Genomic DNA, 27,100 nt, shown 5'->3' with positions numbered 1-27,100 from the left:
GGTTCTCACATTCAAACTACCAATTTTCCTGCTCTCCATCTTTAACGTTAGTCTTATTTTATCATCGTCGTATTACATTATTCGTATCGGCAAAATGAAGTTGGCGGTTAGTAATTGGTAAAATTAGTAAAATTCGCGAGATATTTTGCGGAACGCAAAAAGGTTACGGCGAATGGGGTAAACAAATTAGGGGATGCGAAGAATATATATACGTAATTGGATTCCTTTCGTTGCTTTCGTTACTTTCGTTGTCTTCGTCTCGACGATGGCACGTTATTCGTTGTTAACGCGAAATCGTCGGAGAACCACCGACCATCGCTAGCGAATGCGCGAGATCGCGCGCAGATCCAGAGGCAAAGACATCTTAGATTCGGCGGAACGACGAACAGCGACTCTGGTAATTAGTTTCGCTAAGCGGTGACCTTCGACAGCGGAGAAATAAGATTTTACGTAGATAGCAGGACTTTGTCACCGTCGTCGTCCCATCTTCTTAAACGATATCTCTCTTCTCGACCGGAAGCGAACCTCGGCACGGGCGATTCGTAAAATCGTGGTAAACGTATCTTAGCGTCGAGTAATATTCGATTTCTCGATACGTACGCGTATCTAAGCGGTACCGTTCGAATTTTGGCTTATTTCCGTACGATATACGCGTTTCACGCTCGCTATCGCAGCCATTCTCTCTTAAATCTTTACGTTGTTAAGCTGTTGTTACGTCGTAAGTTTCCACGTGCATACATTATACGTTTAAATTCTCGCATTCTCGCGTACATTCTTACACAGATACGTACCTCTGCGTAACGCATTTGGTGGTGACGGGGTTGATCCATACTCGTACGGCAGGATGGAACGCACCCCTCGGCCTTCGTCCTCCCTTTCGCTCCCCTTCGCTCCCCTTTTATTCGATTCTTCTTCGGCTCCGTCTATTCGCTAGCAGCTGCCAGCAAGCCTTCGTTATCCGTTTTACTTAACGATTCGAAGATGGGATTTCCGTGCAAGTACACGCTCTCTAAACGAGCAGAAAGCTTCGTACGACTGTGTACGTCTGTTGTTTCTCTACGGGCTACGTAGAGGGCGATCTATCGGTATTTAAAGTATCAAAAAGCATAGAAAGTCGGAGGCGTTTAAACTTTAGAAACGCTTACCTATATCTAATAGTATCGTTATATCTGCGCGAAAATGTAGACAAATTTAGAAAGTAATCGTAACGTATCGACGTTTAGGGTAGATCAACAGCGGCTGTAATACAGCGTATTACTCCAGCTTTAAAGTATGTGCGAATATATCGTTAAGGACACTTAACGTGGCTGTGGAACGATCTTTTCGCAATTCGATTTACAGAGTTGGGTCAAGATTTCCGTACGCCGTTCAAAGCGTAAAAGGCTCGTCGTGTATCTCTACCATTCGTTCTTTTTTGCTCTGTGTGTTCCAGGCGAGCACTGCGAACGACAAGACCACTGCGCCTCGTCGCCTTGTCGAAACGGGGCCGAGTGTCTGTCGCTGGAGGACAGCTACAAGTGCACGTGTGCACCCGGCTTTACGGGGCCGAATTGCGCGGACGACATCGACGAATGCGACAGGAACCCGTGCAGACATGGCTCCTGCAAGAACATTCACGGATCGTACAAGTAAGTCGAACGACATCGTTAACGGTCCCTTCCCGATACTTTACGTATCTTCTTTCAACGTAAATTGCGCTCTCGCCCTTTTCGATGAAACTACTACGATGCGACTCGATTTCCCGCTAACCTATTCGACGATATCATCGGTCCTCCTTCCTCCTTCCTCCTTCCTCCCGTCTACATCTCTCTCGCTCGTTCGATCAGCAGGACCAGGCCGATGCACATCGTGGCAACTACGTACTCGACATAAACTTTTATCACCGTTTCGTCGGATCGTGTTATCCCATCGGAGCTTCTATAGCTTCGAACGGTCGAGCGAAACTCGGGTTACGCGATCGAGAAATCGGTTTTGCTTTTTAATACGTATACGGCCGCTACGTTTAACGTTATATTTACGTTACCGAGTTCGATTTTCGCTCGTGAAATTCTGTCTACGCTTACTACAAAATTGCGCATGATTTCGGTAATTTAACGATGAAACGGTTATTGCTGTTACAGTTTCAAGTTATAGTACCGCGCGAGCGTACCGAAATAAGTAAATAATTAAGCTTGCACGCAAGAGCGTGTTATACGATTACGATATACATATGTACTTGTATATTTTACGTTTACGACAAATAAGACGGTAGAACGCCAAAGTTGGCACGATGAAAAGGAGAAGAGAAAAAAGAAGGGGTTGCGGAAAAGAAACGAGCTCGCCAAAAACTGGTTCCACCGGGTAACTTAAGGCCCGGCGGCCGCGGCGCGCCGCGGAGAACATAAATCCGCGCTTTGTTGAGATCGAGTCGAGATTAATCGAGACCGGAGTCGAGTTGACCGCGCGAGAGCAGATAATGTCGCTGGGTGCAACGTTATATCGAATTATATCGAGTGGACGCCGATGGCTCCGAGCTTGCACGCCGTACTGTACACGTACGCTCCATCTTTTCGTTTCCTTCGTCGGGAAGAGACGCGAGACAGGCGGTTTCGTCGACCGGGCGAAATCGTATTCTCGTCCAGGTTGCGATCGCCCTCCGAACATCTTCCTCGTCTTTCTAGCTTTTCTATCGCGATTTCGATCGAAACGTACCGAACGCGCATTACATTTACCATTACAGTTACCCGTTACAGTTTCCGACAACGAGGCTCGACGCAAACGACCACGCACGTGCATGGAATTACGCGTACAAAGAAATAGACGCGATTAACTTCAGCGAAAGTTTTTCCTATCGATTTTCGTTGCGTGTAGATTTCTTGCTTTGCTCTCTGAAAAATGGAAATGGATTGGATCGACGAATATTCAGAAACATTTTACGCGGCTTAACCTCGCTACTCGTTTCGGTTGTAGCTTTACTACTACGCTCGCTACCTCTCGGGATATCGATACCTTCTTGAAAAGTCTATCTCGCCAGCTTTGCAGAGGCAATATCTCGTCGGCATCGCTCGCCCGTAATCGCAGAAGCGAGCATGTATTCGCGCCACCGCGATATTGGCTTACGTAGAATACGGCAAAGGGAGGAGAAAGAAAGCGACGTTAATGCCGGCGCGCACCCTTAATTGAACGGTATCTGGTTAACACGGACGAGGCAAACTTATACTTGGATAGAAATAATCGAGCTTTAGCCGGCTAATAAATATCGGCGAGGGGTTAATCGCACCGCTACCCAATAATTCCGTTTAACGTCGTTAATCCGCCTCTGCCTGTAGAGCGTAGACCCCTGTAACCTTTCCTCGCCAGGGATAGTTAACGCCGCATATATGCATCGACGTACGCGTATCCCATTTAGTCGCGGCATTAAACCTGTCTCTCGGTACCTTGCCAGTCTGCAACCGTGTCCGCAAGAATTATATTATTTATCGGATATTTTAATATTTTCGTATTTTCTCGAGAGAAAGAACCACTATCGTCTCTCTCACTCTCTCTCTTTCTTCCATTCTCCCATTCTTCCATTCTCCCATTCTTCCATTCTTTCATTCTTCCATTCTTCCATTCTTCCCGCCTTCTTTCGTCGCTGTCGCCTCTGCAACCCTTTGCTCCGCCTTTCTCCGTCCACCGATCCGATCCCTCTCGCGCTCGAGAAGCAATAACGTTCAATTGGCTCTAATAAAGACTTTGACGTGGCGTGCCTGACCGCCAGGTGGTGCTGGCCGAAGCTGCTATGTTATTAAATAGTTAGGTTGAATCGGTGGCCGAGCATATCGCCACGTCGAGGACAGGCACTCGATCGACCGACTCGATCGACTCGCGATAAATAATCGAATCCCAACTACGAAACATCCGATATCGCTAACGTACAATAATTATTTTAATTCGTACGAGTCGCTTATGCAAGTTGTCCGCAATAACGATCAAACTGAAATCTCTAACATTCGAAAAGCCATTCTCGCGGCTCGCGATCACTGTCCGCTACCGCTACCACTACACGGCAAACTACGTGCGAGAAAGTGCACGCGGTTGGCTGAGTCTGTACGCGTGCTCGCTGCTCAGGGCAGGATGTGATTTATGAAACGATCTGCTTGAAGTAGAATTTAATTGAGCGGAGGCGAGGGAAAAGGAAGGCCACGTGGACCGACGTTCCTTAACCTTCTAACCCGACGCGACGATGGATCCGCAACGGATCTTAATAAATTACGGCCTCCGCAGCAATTTCGAACCTCGCTGCGATCGACCTCGCAGGGTCCGCTTCTTTCCAGCTTTCAGCCGAAATCTGGATCCCGCCTTCTCGTATCCCGGAACGCTTCCACGCTTCTCCTCTTCGTCTTGTTCCCCGATCAACGAATACAGTTTCGATCGCCATCCCAACGTCTTTTCCTCTCCGAAAACTTTTCCCTCTACCCTTCCAAATTTTCTCCACTCCTGCAATACGTACGTATTCCCGTACGGTACGAGCTTCGGCTTAACTAACGACAAGTTGGTTGGTAATGACTCAAATTACGCGATTTCGATCAAATTACGATAAATAGCAAATAGATCGGATAGATCTTGAGATATATTTTTTCGCATAAAGACGTATAAAAACGTGTAAAAGATTACTATTTCGTTCGGGATATGGATATTGGACCGTAAGGAATCGCAATCCCTTAAATTTAAGCAACGGTGTTAACCATTTTTCCGCTACGATCGACCGTTTTGTCTCGAGTTGTCGATTAATCGACGAACAAGTTTTTTCACGCTCGAGAGCGGAAAGTTAAAGGCGACCGCGATCGACTATGTATCTATGTTGATGCTAGAGAGATGATAATCTGTTGCGCGGTTGTGTTGTTAACCTTGAAACCGAAGCAGAAGAAGAAAGTGATCTAACGAAGAGGTGTTGGCGTTCTCACAGCCTCGCTCTACGTTCCGACCGTCTCCAACGATCTCCACCGCCGGATGCGACTTTACTTTCGTAATATCGTCCTATCCATAGATTGCGTGGAGGTGTGCCCGTGGCCGTGTCACGTAGTCACAAAGTCTGGCCTACCAACGATTCACCAACATTGGTCAACGACTCGGTTTTCGAGTCGTTTCCACGGAATAAAGAAAGCCTTAGACGAGGTCAATCGGGTCTGTTTCTCTCGTGGAAACGGAGCACGATAGAGCGGAGAAGAAAGAAGGACGGTGTAGAAATAAGGATCTCGAGCGATTCGAGGAACCCGTTTCTTGGCCGCGACACCGACCGCCGCCCGATAACTACGTGCCTCGAATGCGAACGCGCGGCATTTTCAAATTTCGCCCGACTACGCGCTCGCCTAGCCGCGTCACGATCTTTTTCCACCATCGAGGACCTCTGTCTATCCGGAGAAAATATGGAGACGTTTGAAAACGTTGAACCTGGGTTGTCGCATTATCAACGGTGTTGATACGCATCGAGGAGACGGGCATTCGGATTTTTCGAACATGTTCGCTGGAATTCTTCTCCGGAGGTCCATTACGTGCTTCGAGTACGAGAGTATCAACGTATGTAAAACGAGCGTAAAGTAATGCGACCAGTTTTGGCCCTCTATTTTACCGAGATATCGAAAATTCGCCTCTCGCTCGTCCGTCTTCTCTCGTGTAATCGCTTTATCGCGAACAATCTTGCTCCGTATTTAAACGCGATTCAAAGGTATACTAATTTTCGCTAACGATATAGCGGAACGATATAGAAATTTGTCAGAAATATATAACGGTAACACGTATCCGTTTGCACCTCGATGCGCATTTGGACTAAACAAGAACTGCGTATATCGGCGAGAGAAGTTGAACGCGTGAGATTAATCGCGTAAAACTCGATCGAGCTGTCAAGGTTAAATTCCGTTGCCTTTTTTTCACTCTTTTTAGAGAATGGATGATGCAAACGAGCTTATACGTTTCGTTATTCTCCTTTTTTCGAGGACGATCGTGGAAAGCTTAGAAACGTTCTATTTATATAATAAACACGATCCAGAAAAAAATGCGCAGCGGACGCTATTAATAATAAGCTGTGTAGCTCGGATCGGACACGAGCTCGAGTAACAGCTTTCGACGCTGAATCGTTGAAAGAAATTATCGATGATTCGACGAGCTGATCTGGCCAACGATTGTTTAATTACCGCTACGGTACGCGTCGTATCGGTCGCTCTTCCACTATTTGTAATCAACGCGGAACGTCGTAGGCGTTGAAGGATAGTCGCTCGATCTACTCGGACTAGCGTAGCAGCAACATATACGTTCTACGTACAAGGTTTTTCAGTCGGCCGTGTGTGATCTATCGCGTTATTCGCGGTACAATTTTTACGCCATATATAATCTATACGACGGATTCGTTTGAATCCAACACAGTTTCGGAATTGGGAAAATGCCCGTACGAAAATGCACGTAGTAGGAATCGTTGTGGAATAAATTACGTAATTGCTCGTTCGAGCAAGCGCGGTGCGTGTTTCCTCAGATTTGCGCAGGGAATTTTCACATTTTTAATTCGCCTAAAAATACAACAAATAGTTGGCGGAGTATGAAACCTTCGTGAGTTGCGGAAGCGAGGAAAAAAGGAATCCAAGCGTCGATAGTTTGATAATTTTTCCGCGCGTTTGTTTGAAACATTCTGAAACAGGATTATCGAGTTTCCTATACGTATATGCTTGCTACGTTTCTTCAAACCATGCCTCGTTTAAAATATTTTATTCTTTTCTATATTTAATCTTTTTTTTTTTTTCTTATGGATTCGCTTGATAACTATAATTGGCTATAATTCGCGCAACGCTCTATAGAAACGACGAATACGAGACCAAGTCGCTTTGACTTTTCGCCGATTCGCGGTAAAATTGTGCAAACAGCAAGAATATTCAACGGGGAAGTTTATCGTCGAGAATCGTCTGACGTAACGATTATCGAGCCCAATTCAGGCAATTACGACGGTGGGAAAGCGCCCTGCGCTAGCGTTCCATTAGCCGCGTTAGTCCAACGTTATGCTCCTTATTTTACGCGCGGTGCATCCGTTTACGTCATAACCCCGGACACACAATACCCGACGCGAAATTAATTGTTGCTCAAGCGTAACGATTAATCCGGCAAATTAAAAGTTTCATCAGGCCCGAAACATCACGGTGAAAGACGACTCTATTTGTCAGAATTGCCAGAATGGTATTCATCGATGGATACTCGGTAACGGACTTGCGACCTATGAAACAAATAGATGTAGTTCGAGGATAAATAGTCTGCGCTATACGCGACGGTACGAATATTTTTTCTTTCGCGTACTCGTGTTCAGAAATAAAATTATCGTTGACGAACACGCGTACAAAGTAATTTCAACGAACAAAGACACGATTCGTACTAATAAAATAAGGCCGTTGTGCGAAGCAGTCTCGTTTCTCGTTTCGCGAAATATAACGGCAACGCTGATGTATAATCAATGAGACGATCTAGATCTCGGTTCCATTGGAAAAACATCGTGTAGCAGTCCCGTGCGAAAGCAGAAGGAGAACGCCCGGGAACCGGGAGCCGGAATATCCTTGCGACATCCGTTACATTTATCGTAACGCGTGGATCGTTTTTCCCGCGATTTCCATCCACGTTGCCCATCGTCGCCCATTCGCGTAATATTCGTAACCGATGAACCCACTTGCCGTCGAGTCGAAGTTTCTGTTTCGTTAACCCTCGTACGAGCAACCGGACGAATACTCGGCTACCGACAGCTACCGATTCTTTTACCGCTTCCCGCTAATTATTTACGAAAGAGAAGGAACAACGCGTAAGCGTAGATTTTGTATCCGATGAAATAAACGACATGGAATGAGTCACGGGATCTACTCGTTTTTCCATCACCGTTCACGTAGTTGACATTTTCTCTTCTCTCTTTCCTTCCATGTGCAACATGAAGATTCTCGATAATGCCGTAACGTTATAAAGCTGTAACGATCCGAAGCAACGCGCGGTCCAAAGTGGAAGGTTATTATTAGCCGGGAGAATACTTAATATTTCATGCGAGAATGTTTTCATCGATGGACTTAATAGCCTCGTAAAAATGATGGAGAAGGAGCGTCTGAAGAGAGACCTGACCGCTCTCCCGTCCCTCGATCGTTCGTGATTTCAATCTACCCGCACCGTTCCAATTTCGCATCAATTAAATCGGTGGACCTCGTATAAACGGCTGTTATCAATTTACAACGTTACCAACGGTCAAACCGTCGTCTAACGCGCTGTCGTGGTTTCCGTTAAATCCCTCGTCTATCCTTTTTCTTCGGTGTTTTTTTCCTTTTCTCGTTTACACGCCACGATTAAGGCCAAACCTTTTACCCATTGAAACGAAAATTATGCCGCGATCAAGCCTTCGCTATTTTACCTTTCCAAGGTATTGCTCGAAACTCCAAGAATCCGCGTGGTAGACGCAACGATCTTGCCCTCTTGTTCTCTCCCGACCTGACCGTTCGTCCGGGAACGATCAGGCAAACCGAACAAAACGACACGAAACAAAAGTCGCGTTCTCGATGATACCGAGTCGATCGTGACAAATCGCCACCCACTCGTCCTCTCGATCTAGTCCAATTAGTTTCGCGCATCGGTGGTCCACCTTTTTGCATTTATCGTGCGCGCCAGCAGACCCTTTCTTACTCGTCGGTTTGCTTGCGCGTTGTTTCGAACCGAAACGCATTGCCCGCGACCGAATTGACCCGTCTTGAAATATCGTCCCTCGCCGTGGTCAGATCATCGAGCCACGACTTTCGGTTTATTCGGTACTTTGTATGTCGGCGAGTGTCCTGTGGCGCGATGCTTTCGATCGCCGTAACACGTTCGGTGTTCTTCGGTGGTAGAAACTCTCCGACACTGACGACTTAATTACCAACAGAATCTTAATGCTAATCGCGTGCCTAATTAATCGGCAGAGAGAAAAATGGTAGTATAGAAAAAGAAATCGTGATTCGACGATGCTACGCGAGATATTCTTCTTCTCTTCTTTCTTTGGCCAACGGTATAGCGATGTTGGCAGAAATATAACGAGTCGATCGAAAACTCGTATAACTTACGATACATACGTTCATGCATACTTGTGCAATTTCCACATTTACATTTTTGAGTGGTGTGAAGCGACAGATAAGATCGATCAGAGTAAAATACAACCGTGTTTTCGACAGCTTTATATTTCGCTATAAACTTTGGAATTTGTCAAAACGAGAGAAACAAACAGAGAGACGAGGTTCGATTCTAGAAACAATTTCCGACAACCTTTCTCTTCTTCGGCTTCTTCCGAATTCTTTTTTCTTTTTCTCCGTCAAGAACCACGGGGAAGTCTGCTCGCCAACTGGTTCCCCAATCGTTTCCGACCTGACATATTTTCTTCCTTCGACGGTCAACGGTCGAGGCTCGCTCTGGAACTTGCTTCTGTCGCGTCCAAGCACCCCATACGAATCATAGAACGGAGACGCGTAAACATCGACGCGCGGCCAAGCAAGCCCTTCGCCGATTCGTCTACCGCGTGCTCGACCAACGGTCGGTAGGGAACCAGCACCATTTTACGCGTCTTTCTCGATGCCTACCGAATCCAACAATTGACGGACAACGGTCGAGAAGCACCGAATAGCACCGACTGCGATATGGAAATGATTTATATTCTTCTCGATCGAGGATCGCGAATCCTCGCATCCAAAGGGTTTACCTCGCTCCTGATCTGCTCCAAATACGTATAAGACGTCGCTTCGCTCTTTGAGATAACGATAACGATCTTTACGGAACAGCGATAAAATTTGTTAAAAAGTCAAGGATAATGACGCAGTTGTCGTATTCGGTCGTATTCGATTTGATATAAGAGAAAAAGAAGAAAATTCCGTTGCGGAAAAAACATTATTAGAAATCGTAAAACGCATAAACCGTCGTATTCGTCATAGAGGCGGAAATGTATGGTCGCGAAATATTTGCTGCCGCTACGATATTTCGCGTCGATCTGGCTGGGGGATTCCTTAGTTTTACGACTACGTTGCAAAAATCGGATTTCATAAGCTCTTTGATAACGTTCGATCGAGATATTCCGAGCAGCGGCTGTGCGATTTATTCCGATTTATCAGTTAGGCGCCTAGTACTTGGTCCGCCGATGCTATTTTCCATACAGTAAGCGAAGCGAATTTCACGCTCTCGCTGGAGTATTCGGTATTATATTTATATACATATAGATATTACATTATATATTTTTATATATATATAGAGAGAGAGAGAGGACAAAGGAGGGTCGTCAGAAGAAATACGAAAGCCCTCGAAAACCTTGTTGTCTGGTTTGCACGGTGCGCGTAATCCATTCGGTTCGAACAATGCGCGTAAACAAGTGGAAATGAAATTTTTCGATTGGCTAGCTTCGAGACTCCGGCACCGGAGATGCTGTTAAGCGTGTGCCGGTCAACAAGATTTAATCGGAATTTTTGCGCCTCCGGCACGCTTTTGCCCATAGTCTGTTTGCTCGACCGGCGCGGCGCATAAATATTCATAAGGGCGGATTAAAGATTCATACGGGCGGATTTTTCGAGCATCGTGTAAATTTACACGAATACAAGAACGGTGAAATTAACCGTTGCACGATCGGACGAATGGAAAGAATCGCAATTTTAAGTGTAAAAATCAAAAGTTGATGTAATACAGATATATCGTTGGGCCGTGTCAGGAGCCGTGTACGAACGAAACGTTGACAGAAACGCTAAAAAATGCAAACGATCGGCACGCGGCAAATTTGGCTTGGCGATGTTTCGGTGTATACGCGGAGGGAAATATCGCGTAACCATCGAATTAGCAAAATTCTTGCACACTATCGTGGATGAAGGAGGGCGAGGAAGAGAGAGGAGGCGAGATGCATTCATGCGTGCAATGATTCCGCATCGTTCCTACGACCCAGGGTCCTAGGTGGTAGCTAAAGCGAGAAGATCGGAGCAGACGGCGAGACGGCCATGCGCGAAAGCGGGATAACACGCTGCATAGTCGAAGACTAACGAAGGACGACGGAACGAGCCGAGGGGACTTTGGAAAAAGATAGACAGCTTCGCTGCGGCATTGGCGGGGGGTGGGTGGGTGGGGTGGGGGGTCGGTCGCGTCGCCACCGCCAGCAGAGAGGGTCGCCGACGACGATGGCGCCCTCTGAACGGCCCAGTCTGGAAAGTAAGGTTAGTCTGTCGCTGGCCGTTTGCGGACGATACACGTTTTACGCGTGTCTCTGCCGAGTTCACCTCCTCGGTTCGTCAACTGTGACTGTGGTAAATACGCGCGAAAACAAGTGGCTAGGCGGCCTGACGGTACATCGCGTTTCGTAAGCGACCGTGATTTATATGTCGCGATATTTCGTATCGTTGCATATTTCTTCGGTTGCTGCGAGATTTTCAAAGTGGCACGCTCCGCTCCGAAAAGCCCGCTAACCGTTGCGCGTAGCGTTTCGATACCTTGCGCGAAATTTGGCTAGCGAAATCGGTTCTCTGTAAAATCGTCGTGCAAGAGTGTTTGGTGGAAAGTTAGGCGAAAGAGTGGCTCGTGAAAGAGGAGATAACAGGTAGTTGGAAAAATGCGCTGGAAAAGGAGCAGCTGGACGGAAGCACGATGACGAGAGAGACGAGATTCAGCAACGCTACGTACCCCTCCGTTCAACCGTCATGGCCAGCTTCTCGGCGAACCGACACGTAACACAGGATAGAGGCAATTTGAGCGAATTTAAGGGCGTTTAAAGCACTCGCGGCGTAGTCGCCCGAAACGAATCATCCTCGTCCGTCTTTCGATTCTTTCGTTCGAAGCGAAACGCGCCACGACGATCGAGAACGACGCGTGAGAAAGAGCGTGAGAAAACAGCGGCTGCCACGACGTTTCTCTCTCTGGAACGAGGAACGGCCGAGATACACCACGCACACACGCGCACCCCCGTTCCACCGTCATGCTCTCGTATCTCTCGTTCCTTCGCCTAATCCCCGTCCTAAACTTTCAACCTTCGCGTACAGCTCCTTTCCTCATATACCTCGCATAGTTTGTTCGATTGTCCGAATCGTCGACGAAAGTAGCTGTCAGAAAATATACAGTAGCGTCATCGACGACATCGCCAACCGAAGTTTCCCAGGATTATATCTGGTCGTTGGTCGTCGGACAATCACGTGCAATCGTGTGAAACGCTATGCGCCGACGCGACGACTCGGCCAATTTTCTACTCTTTTTCCGATCTTGCCATCTCTTTTCTCTCGCTATATTTCTCGCGCTATAGGAAACGTGACTCGAAGAAGAAATGGAAAAATGAAAGTATGAAAAGTGGTGTGTACGCGTTGCAGCAAGGAGAACACCACCATACACGCCCGTAACGGGATCCAGCCGATGATAAACCAGCGTACTGGCTGAAAAAACTAGGTATCCTTCTGTAGTGGAAAAATCGCCCCTCTTATACGTCTTCCGAAGAAACTGTGTTTGCTTTTGCTTGGATAATTATTGCTCAACGACTATACGGTTTGTGATAGGAAACTAGTGCAATCAACGGCCTGTGAACTTGTGAATTTGCTATTATCGCGCATTTGGTATTATACCGTGCGACCGTTAGTGCATAAGGTGTACAGGTGGATGTGTTTATTTTTCTATAGTGATATTCTGCTGTTTATGAAAAGAAAGTAGCTGTTTTAACGATGGTGAGCCTTAAAAATGAAGTGAACACCGAACGAATCTTCGTCGAAATATGAGGAGAGCGTCGTCCTGCGACCCGGGGCAATCGATTTCCTGCGAAAATGTATCTTACGCGTGTGTTGTTGGTTCTTCTGCTGGCTACCGGCTCAAGGTGCGTTGTCGTCCCTTTAAACTCTACGATTTCCACATTTTACTTGTAAATCACACGCACGCACACCTTGCGCATCAATTATTCGTCGAGTTCGCACGTTTTTGCCGATAGATGTGTATAAATATGCGCATAAAAAGTACCGCGTCGAGCGTAAAAGGTCGACGCTACGGCAGAACCGGTATTATAAATATGTATCGATTCTGCCAATAATTAACGCGGTTTATCGATCTCCCGTTGCCCGGACGAGAGCGAACGAATGGGAGAACTGTGAGAAATCGATCGAAACGATTCCGTCCTATGTTCGTTAAAACCACGTTCTTGATTGCCGGCGGTACTTACACAGACCGACTCTTATTTTTCGCGACATCTCAAAAAATATCGCTGTCGCTATCGTCGGAGGCGTTACGTCCGTCGATCGGATATTTACATCGTTCGATGTCGCCTTGGTAATCTTTACCGCCGTAACAACGCACACGTCAGTCCTGTCAAATCTATAAAACTTTCTCACATCCGTTGTCTTGGCTGATAAAACGAAGCCTTTCCTCCTATTAACGATCCTCCGATTCGCTGACCGGTATGACGTCCACGCGTAAGTAACTTTTCTGCGCTCGTCTACTCGAGTATATGCGGCATTTCGGTAAACGGTACTTCGATAGGACGTACATGGCTGAAAATGCGAAAACTTTATCGTATCGAACGTTTTTAAGATCGTAGGAGAATCAATCGCCAGGTTAATAAATCCTGTTCTTCGAAAGTCGGCGATATCGACTCCTATTAGACGGATAAGCAAAAACGTTTCTGCCTCGATTTCAAAACAAGAACGAAACAAGAAATACTCGTTGCATCGTATTCGTTGGTTGCACCGGTGCGGACGATAGAAATAATAACAACTCGCAATTTCACGTATCATAGTTAGTTAGTTGGTAAATACAACAAAATATAACGAAAGTATCTGCGGTATTTTTGAGAATCTTAAACACCTGATTTTACATTCGATACAACTATGTAAACAAGTCTTGTTCTCTCTCTCTCTTTTTAACGAGAAGTTCGTCCAACACAAACACACACACACACAGAGTGTAATTAGCGCTGCAGGAGTTGATCGAGCGAGCATTAACCGATAATTTATCACTTCGGCCAATCGCCGTTTTATCGAACGATCATCCTCGTTCTCGTGAAACACTCGAAAGATGAACGATTTTAACGAGTGGCGTTTCATTTGCAGATGCATGTGCTCGAGCGGATACACTGGCCAAAATTGCGAGAACGAGTATATTCCCTGCGACCCATCGCCGTGTAAAAATGGAGGCACGTGTCGTCAGATCGACGATTTGGATTACCAGTGCATCTGTCCCGAGGGTGAGTTTTCAAATTGTTTCTGTTTCAGTTACTCTTTCAATCACCAGGCTGATTCTCGAATATACGTAATGAAATCAGGTTGTCGGTAGTACGCAACTTGCGAGTTCTGAAAAACGTCTCGCTTTTGAACCGCACCGATTCTTTCGAACGGTTCAAGGTACGTGGCTTGGGTTAAAGAGTTCACGACTCGATTGGCTTAAAGTCGACGGATTTGGAATATTATTTGTAAACGCGTGAAAAGAATCTTTCAATTTCGATAGAGTGGAAAATCTCCGACCATCTTTTGCTTCCTATCGTTTTTATTCTCTCTCTATCTCTCTCTTTTATCTCGATTCGAGTAAAAACCAAACCAGTGCTTGAAATTTCGATGAATCGTCTTCCTCCCCCGAGGCCGACCTCGCGATACTCGGGGCCGTTTGTTCGCGGCTCTCTCGCGAATCGAAAAGAGACAAAGCGCATCGGGTCGCTGTACGTCGATCGCTTTTTGCGAGGGCGATTTAGCGTTTCGGCATGCGCACGAACGTTGCCTCTGTTCGAACAAGCCACGTTCCACTCTGTTTACGACGCAACGGCAAGACAGTGTCTCGCAAAGGCGGCCCGTTGCGCAACCTTGTCCCATGGCCGGGCAAACGAACAGGAGAAAGGGAAGATAAAAGAACGCGTCCGTGAGGCAATGATTAGCTGGTGCAACAGGTAGGACTCGAGCCAGGGGATGGTGACCATTTATGCGCGTACCGCGTACACGTACGGTAGATGGTTAATGTAAAGTTAGGGTCAGCCTAGCGTGGCCTTCTCGCCGGCCGGATCACAATGCGTGGTCCTGTCGTTCCCAGGCGGACCACAACCATGGCGACCGACCCCACCTTCCACGTTCTACGGCCACGTCCCTCCATCCTCTTTTACGCTACTTTGCTTTCGGTCGCGCGCGCCTTTTCCCGTTAAAGAAGCGCCCGGCCTGTTCCACCTTGCTGCTTCTGCTCTCACCCGATGAGTTTCCCTCGCTTCGCCGACATTTCTACCACGTTTTCTCGCTTTATCCCATCTTATCGTATCTATCTTGCTCTAGCCACTTGCTCTCGCGCTTCGCGATTTTTACGTCGCACCGCGTCGCGTCTCTACATTTAGGTCTACCCTTCGACCGGCCGGTGATATTCTCGTTTAGCAAGGCCGCGGCGCCACAATTTCTTTTAGATAGGTCGCAAGCTTCCAGAGTGCACGACGCTCGAACAAGTGGCGGAGATCGAAACTCGTAAGAAGCGTGTCCGGATCGCGTACTCCAAATGGTCGTTGATAGGCCGTTCAAGTCGTTCCTTTTATAGAGGAAATGCTTCGGAACAAGGCCGTAACTATATCCTCGATATCAGTTTCCTTCCTTTGGTCGTCGTTGTCGAGTTTGTTCGTCGATTCTTCTACGTTCCAAGTTATCGCAGTACCACGAAACTTTATCATTCTGCGACGGTGCAGCAGCGGTGTTCCCTTTGTAAAACATTCGTCGCCGCCAGGAATAGTTATTACCTGGACGATCGAAATGTTCTATTTTGTCGTAATTTTCCCAAAGAATTTCGTTATGCCGTTGCTTTTTTCCTGCCATTCGTACGAGGAAGAAACTAACCGTAGACGATGCCCGGCTCTCTCTCTCTCTAGACCAGGCGCGTTCGAAATAATTTGCTCGTGTAGTTGGTTGTAACGGTTCAATTTGCATCGACCTTACACGCAGTCGGTTCTCCAATTTCTTCCATCCACGAATCGTACTTTCTTTCCTTCTCGTCCCTCTCCTTTTGCCGCTGCCCCTCCGTTTGTTTCTTTACCGTGAAGCTTTACCAACTCGGACGTTCGTTGGACGGACCAGCTACAGCGTTTTTGCCGGACGGTTGCTTTTCGCGAAAGAGTAGCCAGCCGCTGCAGGCATTCGCGAAGAACGAGATTGCAACCATTCCTTGGTTGGCTACGGGACTGCACCTCTTGGGATTGGCTTCTCTTCGACGATTTGGTCGCATAGGTATTAGGTAGTCGTAATGGTTCAATTTGTAGCATTCCGCTTTCTCCGCTTCTTCGTCCGCAGCGTTTCTTCTTCGTTTCGTGCCGCGCAGAAGTCACCTTCCTTTCGCCTGTTCCGTACCTGTCCTCCCTTTTCGTTCCTCCGTTATCGTATCGGCACGTTTTCTGTCTTGTGCAAGAGCATCGAGAACGTCGCCCCTTTTGCCAAGAACGACCTCGACCGGCTGCAGATTTTCCTGGTCGACGGATCCGATCACGCCTCCTCCATTCCATTCCGCTAATTAGAAACCGCTCTATCGAGCGCCGGTTAAACGATTAACCGCACGCCCATAGATCAATCGTCCGCTTGGCCGAGATAGCGGGTAAAAGGAGGAGACTCGCTCGTTTTCTCTAGCTATCTACGACCAACGTGCTTCTGTTTTTCGTCTTGTCCTCTAAATGGAAAAGTCGTTAATCGCATCGACGCGACGCGACGAACGAGACCACAACCAAAGAGACGTACTACGTTCCTACGTTCCTACGTTCCTCGATCGCGATATCGTGTGCCCCGGCGATTAACTCGCTTTTCCCCTTCACGTACCCGCGGCCGCAAATTCCGCGGTTTCATAGAGTTGTATCTGTAGGAAACGATAGAAGAAACGGTGCTTCCAACCAGTCATCGTGCGTCTTCACCCTCCGTGAATCTGTGGGTGGAATTCGATCGAACCGGTGTCCGAAGATCGCGTGGTACATGGTCACGCAGAGGCGCGACTCTTGTCGCGGAAAACACGAGAACGCGAGAACGCGAGAACGCGATTCATGCGAGCGCGTGGAGGCCTGGCCGAGCGGCGAAACGAGCGGAGGAAGAACTTGCCGGACAGTTATACGCGTTCCAGCTGATTTATGCCAACACACGAGCATAAAGTGCGTACCCTGCGTGAACGTGATGTGGAACGCTGGGGTTGTAGAAACGGAAGAGTGGCGCGAGTTGGGGACACGCGTTGCTTTCGCCATTCTGGATCCCTTGCTCGGATGCTGTCGTTACGCAAGCCGCCTTTACGCGTGCGACCGTTTGCGCGTAGGGCTCGCCAACGAAATAGAGATCAGGGTCACGCAGTACGCTATATCCTTTCCTCTTATCGATAACGTGGCCGTTTCTCTACGTTTCTCCACCTTGCTTAATTATTAATTATTCATACGCATGTTTGCTTCTCTTCGCGTTAGCGGTAACTAACCTAGTCATTTTAGAACATTTTCCACGAACGAAGAAACCGCACACTTAGGTAAATGCACAAGCGGAAATACACTAGCTAACGGAAAGACAGACATACGACCACGGTTGGATAAACGTGGAGATGGCTGACGCGAAATATTCATCGCTATCTTCGCAACGGTACACGAGTTTTATCACCGAGGTGTATCCTCCGTGCGGCCTACGCGACGATAATTCGCCTCTTCTTTCGTGTTTTCTTTGGCCGATCGACGCGAAGGTTCGTGATTTATCGGCACCTTCGCGTTACATTGTTCTCGCGGAGCAGTCTCCACCTCGACGGGTTTCAATTGATAAAATCGTGCATCTCTGACGCGGTACGAAATCTTTCGCTCTCGGCCCGGCCTCGTCTCGTCTCGCCGCGTCGGATAGTTTATAGCCAGGACCATCTGGACACGAAGCATGCGCGTACGACGTTTAACAAGTTGTACCAGCGTTGTACCAGCCGTTCTCGCACGTTGTCAACGCTCGTCTAACTCTATTTTCGCTCCGTTATCGATACGTCGCCCCTTCGGCTCGTTCGCTCGTTCCTCGTTGCTCGCTGCTTACGCGCGTCTTTTCCTTTCGATTCAGTACTCCTTAGAGCCTACTTCCGAGTTCTATAAGGCTGCCGCTGTGCCGAAACCAAGTTTCAGCCCTTCCAGCAACCGCTTACTTGTTTATCAGAACGGAGATCTCGACGGTTGCTTCTGTCTCTTCGTTCGCAAGACAACGATCGCTACTTTGACATCTTCTTTCTTAAAACTGGCGGATAAAATCGGAATGGTTTTATAGGATTGGCGATAATTTTAACTTTATCTCGGGTGAAATAGCGACGAAGGCGTGACGCGTAAAATCGAAGAAACGATATCGTACATATCGCAAAGACAAAAGAGTCGCAAGCAGAGTGGTAATTTCGGCTAATTTTCTTTATTAATCGATTCGTAAGTAGGCAAGACATTTTTCTCTGCTGTCTGTGTTGCTGTAAAAAAAAAAAAAAAAACGAATAAAACGATGCGAGGCGATAGAAGAAAAAAGCTTGCGAGGTACACTCTCTCGGACTCTCGGTTCACTCGCGGTGATTCGCGACAGTGACAGATACCGGTCGTTGTTGTCCGTGGCTGGTTGCAACCGAGAGGATATCGGTATACCGGTGGCATTTCGTTCTCATAAAAGCTGGCGTGGGCACGATAAATGAGTCCGAGCCACGGAACTAGACAAGCTAGGGCTACCAACTAAAAGTCTCGTGTTTGTTATTCGAGTCCACCGTGCCCCGACTTTCTCAACGTAATAGAACTATTTCCCGGAGGATCGTATCAAATTTCCGAGTAATCCGTACCCCGTACCTCTCCACTCTACGGTCTACAGTTGTACGGGAATGCCTCCGTATAAACTCGATCCATCCTCCACCTACCTGTTAAATCGGTTACTCGCAAACAATAATCGAACGCGCTTTCCTCGAAACTAAAAGAAAAGAAAAGAATCTATTTTTCGCTCGTTAGCCGAAAACGCTTCTATCCTTTTCGGACAACGAGTCTGTATATCCTGAAACAAAACGAAACTTGTTCCGACTTTCGACGATATCGGACGATCAATGAAATCGCTTACGGTCACTTACGATCGGTACGTTGAAAAGCGATTGTTAGAGATCATAGAAAATATGGAAGGACAGATTTAACGTCGAAAATTCCTTTCTTTCGATGATCGTTTGCAAAATTTCAATCTTCGCTATCCCATCGAGAGATACTCGTGGACTGGCGACGTTAGCGTTCGATCGCACGGCCTTACGCGTCCAACGATGCTTCGCGACAAGTTCCGACGAAACTGATTTTCTCACGATTCGTACGAATCGCACAGATGCGGCTACGAACCCTTTCGATTCGAGTTCGGGGGTTGCGAGGCGAGCGTTCTCCGGGGAACTAGGCGAGAGTCGGAGCGAGCGACGCATAACGCAGGGCCGTAGCCCGCTCGTCAGGCATAAGCGGCTCCATTATGTCGGGGAAGGTGAGTCGTGACAGGGCCATATCCACGAGTGCCACTCGACCGGGATCTCTCGCAACTCTCGGAAGACTCTGGCCCCTCCTTCGCGCCGGCCGAAGGGGAGAGGTATCGTGGTCCCTTTTGTTCGGATATCTCTCTCCAGGAGAAAGGAATGATAAATCCACACCCACGCGGTGTAAACCGAGCTCTCTGGACACGATGGAGTAGCCATGGGTAGCAGTCGGTGGAGAATCGACCGCGCCTCATCGTGCGTTCGCTTCTTCCGTGTGTTCTCCGTGCGTGTCTCGCTCGGGGATATAAATCTGGATTAATTTAACGCGTCCGTTGAATCTCAATAACGATCGGCGACAGACATGACGTATTTGCATGCGTATTCGAACGGCGGACGAGACGAGCGGATCCGATTCGATCCGGAGCGACGATAGAGGCGACGCGTTTCGAAAAATAAACCGACAAGAGCGATTGCTCGCCGCGTTGATGCGTCGATGCGTTGTACCGATTGGCACGGGGCTTGTGGCTAATTTGTCGCGAGCTAGTCGAGAAACTTTCATCGACGAAGACGGATTGTGGAATTGCACGCGTTCGAAACTTTGCTGCTCGTAGATACAGCATCTTCTCGAAATGCCAATTTCAAATCGCTGTTTTAGTTAGCGCGCCACATTACGAAGGAGATAACCAGAAACGTATGCAGGGTTCGTAGTAATTTGTTAACGCGAGAGCAACGTACTTGGTGGCAAAGAATCGATTGAATTAGAAAACTAAAGCGCAGAAAAGCTTTTCCAGCCAGTCGGAGAAGAGTAGAATAGGTTTATGTAAATCGTATCGAGAATTCTTTCGATCGACCTCGAACGCGACGATTCGCTGGCCAGTGATGAAACATTTGGTCGAATCAAGCAGATGCGAAGGATTCCTCCGGCGAAACAATGGGCCCGATCGATACAGTGGGGGTGCTAGGCAGATGGGGGGGGGACGATCTGCATAGAAAGGGGACCACACCCCGTAGAAGGAGACCGCGTTTGCTTTAGCGGCCTGCTGAAAGTCGTTCCAGGGGCCCACGAAGACCGTACAGAGTCATTGACTTGCTCGTAAAGCCGCAACGCGGTACGCCAGTATCTTGTTCCTCTTTTTCGTCCTCTTCCTCTCTGCCTTTTCGTCTTCCTCTTCTTTTTCTTCTTCTTCTTCTTCCTCTTCTTCTATATCTTCGTAACCTCCTCCTTTTTCTCGGTCTGCTCTTTTTCCATCGGTTGTTATTCCTCGCTTTCGATACCATCTACGAACTCGCCAGCCCTCTCGTACTCTTCATATTTTACCATTACCATATCAGGTTCTGCTCGATTCTTCTTTCCCTCTTTCTCTCTCTCTCTCTCTCTCTCTCCCTCTCCCCCCTCGTGTGCTCTATCCGGTCCCTTATTAAATATAGTTACGTAGATGCGCTCACGTACCGGAGCCACGCACCTTTGATCGCTACCCCGATCATTTCTATACGTTCGCCCTTTCACGTGTCTTTCTTCCTGGTCCTGGACGATGAGTCGGTCGGATAGTTCGATTATCTGCCAGATTTAAATCGATGATGGATGAAATCGTCTGAATTTCGATGGTACTGTTTTTTTCTTTTTCCCTCAGAATGAAACGGTAAAAATGGTACGAGCGTTGCGTTTATCGAGGGTCGAGGGTCATCGACATTGTCGAGAACCAGTTGTGCGCATACCGTTTGTAATTATTTTCGATACGGGGCTGGGCGAAACGAGCCGACGCTTTTCTTCCGGGTTCGAGATATGCAAATGGCGAGTATTCGCTGGCGCGAACGCAATTTTCTTGACTAGGCCGTAAGCATTAACGCACCCAAGATCGCTGATGGCACGGGGCTGTGGCGATTATCCACGCGTCGCTCGCGTACCAGTCATCCGTTAATGCGAATGGCGATTAACTACTAACTGGCTACTGTGTTTCGTCGCAAAGGTTCGTCGCTCGATATACTTCGAGTTTGGTAAGAACAAACGATTCCAGTACGTACATACGTATCCGCCGGTTCTCGTCGAGATCGTCCCTCTTTTCGGCCTTTTATCTTGCCGCGTACTTTCTTACTCGAATAAATGAAATTATCGTCTTCGAAATGAAAAACTTGCTTTTCCCTCTTCCTAATCACGATCAAAAAATCACGAGAAAGAAATGGCGCTGCTATTTATCGAACTCTTTCGCCAAGATTCGCTCCTCCCTTTCGAGTCGCAAACCGCGTACGAGCTATGCTTGTTCCCCCGTTTCGGAATATGCATACGCAATAACGAGATACACGCGTATCTTTTACGTGGGCAAGGAAGAAACGTGTACGCGCGTGTATATATATATATACGCGTATAAGTCCGAGGTGACTCGTGACGATGCGTAGCAAGTGTCACAGAGCGTTGTTTCCGCGAGGTCATCCCCGTAAAAGTCGCTCGACCTTTGCCTCCGGGTGCCTGCGTGTTTCCATAAAGACCAACACTGGCTAACTTTATGCCCCGCCTTGGACGTGGCGCATGCACGCGTTTCGTCCTTCGGTCCCGACTTTTACGCGTCCCTCGAATTTCTCTGTAAATTTGAAAAATCTCTTCCACCTATCCGAGCGTACCATGGAACAATATCGTGCACGAAGCATGGATAATAGCCATCGACGCCGAGTCGTAGAATCCGTACCGCTGTCAGACTTAAATTTCATTTCGCGAGATTCGATTACTAATCGTAAAAAATTAACGTTAGTCGAGGGAAAATCGGTTGCCGCGAGATTTACCGCAGCGTATTGCCCCTAATTAGCGAGCATTCGGCTACTATCCCGCTTCGAAGAAAGATCGTGCCGTGGCGAAACGAGGGATCGTTTCCGTTGCCGCGTGGACTCTGTCGGTCGTATTAATCGTAAAAGGATCATAAACCGTCTACAAAGGGAAGCGCTGTTCTCTGTTTTACCGGCCACTGTGATATATCGAAGCGCGTTCGTGGCTCGGTGAAAAGACTTGGCTCGCCATTAGGTCCCGTATCGCAACGTCCACCATCTTTCTTCTCCTTCCGCTCTCGGAAATTATGCTACGCTCGAAACAGCAACTGCAGGTAACTTTCGAGCAGTGCCGGCCGTTGTCGTTACCTCGTTTCTCCTTTCCTTGCCGCGATTATCGGTCTCGTCATCGTGGAACGCGATAATTCTCATCGCGACGACGGTTCCTCGAAAAAAATATTCCTCGCTCTGTCTCTGGTACGTTAGAACGCGCGTGCAAAAATTCGTTTCTACCATAGTTAGACCGCGACATTGTGATTCTCGATAAAACTTTGAAATAACGCGGACGTGCGAAACGATGGAATTTCTGACGAGAGGAGACGTCGGTTTCCTAAATGTCACGGATTCCAGTTACCGGAAACAGGTAACTACCATTGAACGAATCTCTTCTACGTACGTAATTTTCCGTAATTTGATATTTCGAACGTACTTGCGTATCTTTTTTATTTTTATTGTCATTACCGTCTACATTCTATTTCGATATTTTTATACGGAACGTTATTACGCTGGAATATTTACGGTCTCGAAGATTAGCTCCAGATAGCGAATTATATTACCTGCAGGGTACTATGCGAGGAACACGCGTTTGCTCCTCGAGCGAAACCACCTCGTGCTAGATCTATTTCTATGAACACGGCGTCGTTAACATCCGCCAGCACTGACAAAAAAGCTCTCGAGCGTGGTCCGACGTGGCCAGCCGCGGCCGTCCCTTTTTCGCGTAATTTCATTATTTCGCGATGCCTGAGATAGCGGTCGTTAGCCGGATAGTAAGAGAGTACAAGCAAGAAAAATGAGAAGGAGGAGAAATCCAAGGTTCTCTCCGGTGGATCCGTGAGCGCGGAGAGACAGCCCGAGGAAGTCGCGAGTCCCAAAGATTAGAGAGGAACATGTGCAACGTGCACGAGCGCATCCCCAACGATCCGCCGTTTCGATATCGTCCTTCAAACGTGACCGCCTCCCACGCTCCTCTCTTTTTTCCCTCTTCGAACCATAGGTGGTCGAGTCACCGGCAAATTAATCGGTTAAAGAAAGTTTAATTACCGCTGGTTTGTTCGACCACTTTTTATTCGCCAATAGTCTTTCGTTCGCAGCGAGAGTATTTCGAATGTTAATTTCGAGCAATCGCTTTACAATCGGTCGTACAACGTGGAACGAGCTGGCCTTTTTCTATCTTTTTCTTTTTTTTTTTTCTTTTCTTTTTTTACAGTACTTTTCAAAAATCGTCCATCTTTTTTTTAATGAGATCCGACGAATTTTCCTCGTGAAGCGTTCGTGTTCGGTAATTTCGACGTGTTATATCAAGGATGTATAACATCGCGATTAACGACGTATAAGAACTGGGATTCCAAATGAGAGAAATTCTCGGGCCCCCAAGGCTGGTCAAGACTAGTAGTATTATATCTCTTCCCGATAGGAGAAATCGCACATAAGTTAGACAACGTTCTTATCCGTGGCATTATCAGCCAACGTCCGAAAGCAGGAATTCTCCGAGATTCCGGAAAACGACTAACCGCGACTAAATCGAACGGCAGCGATCGCACGTTAGAGCAGCCGCGACTGTTAATCACGTCGGGTTCTTCCCGAGAAACAAGATTCTCTGGGACGGTTTAACAAATCTTCGTGGCCGAGACACGCGATCCATTCGCACGCGTGTCTACCGGAAATTCTCCTCGATCGCGATTCTCAGCTCGTTACAAATTCGCGTTATTGCGTTCGATCTCAAAGTATAAGCATATAACTTCGCTGGCAGAAATTCCTTTCCGATGGATGTTTCGAATCGCTGGTTCGATGGCTCGATTCGAGCATTTCGAGCATTTCCTGTAAGCTGAAACACGCGTACCTCTTTCTAAATCGGTGATGTCCGTTTTCGGAAATTATACGAAGCAGCGTAATCCGTTTTCACTGCTGAACACCATCTTCCACCGATTTCGTCGCATTCTTTCTCTAAGAAAGCTACATTTTCCTTGCCGATTCCTCGTTCTTGCGCAGAATTACGTCGTTTTAATATATCCAATTACGAATTCGTTGTCAGGATAGATGCTAATCACGGGTTGATGCATCGCGACTGTTTATCGCGCGTCCCAATCACATGCTATCGTTCCTTACGCAACTCGAGGTTAAGCACGTTCCATCGTGCGTTTCCTCCTCGTAAATTTCAACCGCCGCGTCCAAACACATCTTACCCAGGCAGCTTTCTTTTAACCACTACGAGAATAATTATAAGACGTGTTGGACGATACAGCGATATAATATCGATATCGATTCGTCTTTCCTTTTTCTTTCCTTCCTCGTTTCTGCGCTTCTCTTTCCAACGACCAACCATCTCCGTAAGCTCTCTTAGGCTCTTAGAACCCGTTGATCGCGATCGACGAACGTTCTCGATTCGTGGATTAGATGGCATCAACGAGCGATTTCCTGTCGTCTGGAAGAGTCTTGGCGTCTAATCGCGTCATGGTCACGGTCGGCGCGGCGATTCGTTAAGCCAGACCATGGCCGAGACGCGAAATAAAGAACATACATAGGAGCCGGTTGAATGGAACGAAGAAAGAGGATTTTCGTTGAATAGAGTCGCTCGTCTTTTCTTACTTCATTCGTTGTTATCGTTCCTGCTTTCCATTGTGACTCGTTCGGGCCTGTTCTTCTCGGTTAACGCGAGTCCATTTTTCTTCTGCTTTTCATTCGTTACGGACAGTGTTTTCAGCGTTACATCTTTGTCCGCACGTTCTATCAAGTTGTATCGCTCGCGTAACCGTGTACCTTCTACGCGTTACGTCCGCTTTTTGCGACTTTTCCGATTTCATTTTCTACAGATTTATTTACCTCGCGAAAATGGCATAAGTAAGCAATCAAATTCCAAAGAGGTTCTTGACAAACTTCCAGCACGGTTGGTACGGTCAGTGAGGTAGCGATAAATAAATAGGTCGCCCTACGTCGAAGGGCAAACGTTACGATAAACAAACAAACATATAAATAGATAGATAAACGAAAAATCGTACGTCGCACTCGAAATCTCGTGTTTAGGCTTCGCGAAGCTTATTTTTTCACGAACGACCGTAGCTTTCGTTCATAGTTGACCGATATTCGATTAATTAGTAAAATAATGGTTACGCGTGCGAAGTGTAAACGAGTTTGAGAACGAGCGAACGATGCCTCTATCGCAATACAGATGTGGGAAGAGGCTTCCCGTGTAATTGGCTGGCAACGTTCGTTCATGAGAAAATGTTCGATGCCGCCGCTAATTGGCGGATCGCGAACGGTGAAAATTGCGTGCGATAATTACCGGCGAGGAAAAAATAGGGCCGAGACAATCGCGACGCCGCGCTCCGCAACGATCTTATTTACTGGTACGTCGATTTCTGAAAGGCGTTTCGCGAAATCGCTCGTAGAACTACGATTATCAGCGGCAACAGCCATCTATGGGAAAGTCGCTCGACCCGCTTTTTCTTTTATTACCTTTTATTATAATACGTATGTACGCATGTAAACGGAAGCGCACATCGTTATCGTAAACGGAGAATTCGAAAGATTCGCGTCCGAATTGGTCTACGGAAAAAGGCGCGGTAAAAATGAAAAATTCGTTTAACGCGTGAGAAAGCAGGGAGTAGGTGGTGGGAACGAGTAATCCGCAAAATATATAGTTCGCTACGTACGAACGAACGGAAGTGAAGTTAGAATTATGACTCGACTAATTAACGAAATCGTTAGACGTTAGGGAGTCTCGGTTTAATGAACAAGCATCGTCGATTGCGTCTGCCTGCGAGAGGATTCTCACACGATCGCTTCGAATCGATATAGTTTGCTTCTTTTTTCAAAAATATCCAGCCTTTCAAAAGATAAAGCGACAACGTCGGAATTTGTTAGAAAATGTAATATTATCATATACATCTAATTTATCTATATAACCGTCGGATACATAAAAATAGGCGCGAACGGACTTGCAGCGTGTTTGTCACTCCGTGACATAATTAGAAAAAAATTTTTTTAATTAGAAAAAATATGACAGAGAATTTAGGATTTCGTCGAGTACGGGTAATATCTATCCGGAAAAAAAGGTCTTCGAACATCTATAACTTTGATAATTGGAGAAGAAAATCGATTTTCAAAGATCTGCTCCTTCGAGATAGCGTTCGAGTTGATAGATAATGGACCAGTTTCGTCACGAGCGGCGTTAATTCTCATCGCGGGTCGATCGCGCCGATAAGCGTGCAAAAATTAATATCGTCGGGCTAATTACGTTAGCTGCCCTTTTGTCTTGGTTGTTCGATACGCTAGAAGGGTCAAGCTCGTAGCCGCACGGTTCCGAGGCACGCTCCTAATGACCCTGGCTACCGCTAAAATGCATGCTCACGTATTTGCCGCAGGATGCATTATATAACGTATCTGGTTTTATATGTCCGCGCGGTTCCTCCATGCAGCCCCTATTAGAACCTTGGGGACTAGAAGTTGGAGCGCACCGGTGTGTTCCTCTGTTGCGAGGACCGAGGGTTGCGAGCTGTGCAACACGACGATAGGCCACGGTGGAAGAGAGCGAAGGGAGGTGAACAGGTGAAAAATGCGCAGTCTGGTCGTGGCATCTAATTGGAACACGATTCTGACCCTGAAACCCAAGATAGGGGAATATTCCAGCTTCTCCAGCCTCTCTGCTCCGTTCTCTCGTTGCTTCTTCCCTCGCTGCTTC

The 27,100-nt window shown here is 47.3% G+C and overlaps 1 protein-coding gene across 2 annotated transcripts in view; it reads left to right on the top strand.

The window, feature by feature from the left end:
• The window catches only part of LOC132905203 (neurogenic locus Notch protein), a 185,034-nt gene that overhangs the window by 71,663 nt on the left and 86,271 nt on the right, over positions 1-27,100 (top strand). The window contains exons 4-5 of one of the 2 annotated variants that reach the window (XM_060956247.1): positions 1,433-1,628; positions 14,037-14,170. In XM_060956247.1, the coding sequence (XP_060812230.1) occupies positions 1,433-1,628; positions 14,037-14,170 (330 nt within the window). Of the gene's footprint in view, positions 1-1,432; positions 1,629-12,407; positions 12,812-14,036; positions 14,171-27,100 lie in introns of those variants that run through there. The other variant, XM_060956248.1, reaches the window with a different exon arrangement.

Source organism: Bombus pascuorum, chromosome 3 (genome assembly GCF_905332965.1).
Source record: "Bombus pascuorum chromosome 3, iyBomPasc1.1, whole genome shotgun sequence".
In the NCBI taxonomy this organism is placed as follows: Eukaryota; Metazoa; Arthropoda; class Insecta; order Hymenoptera; family Apidae; genus Bombus; species Bombus pascuorum.
Note: the sequence above shows the minus strand (reverse complement) of the source record. Positions and strands in the feature narration are given on the sequence as shown.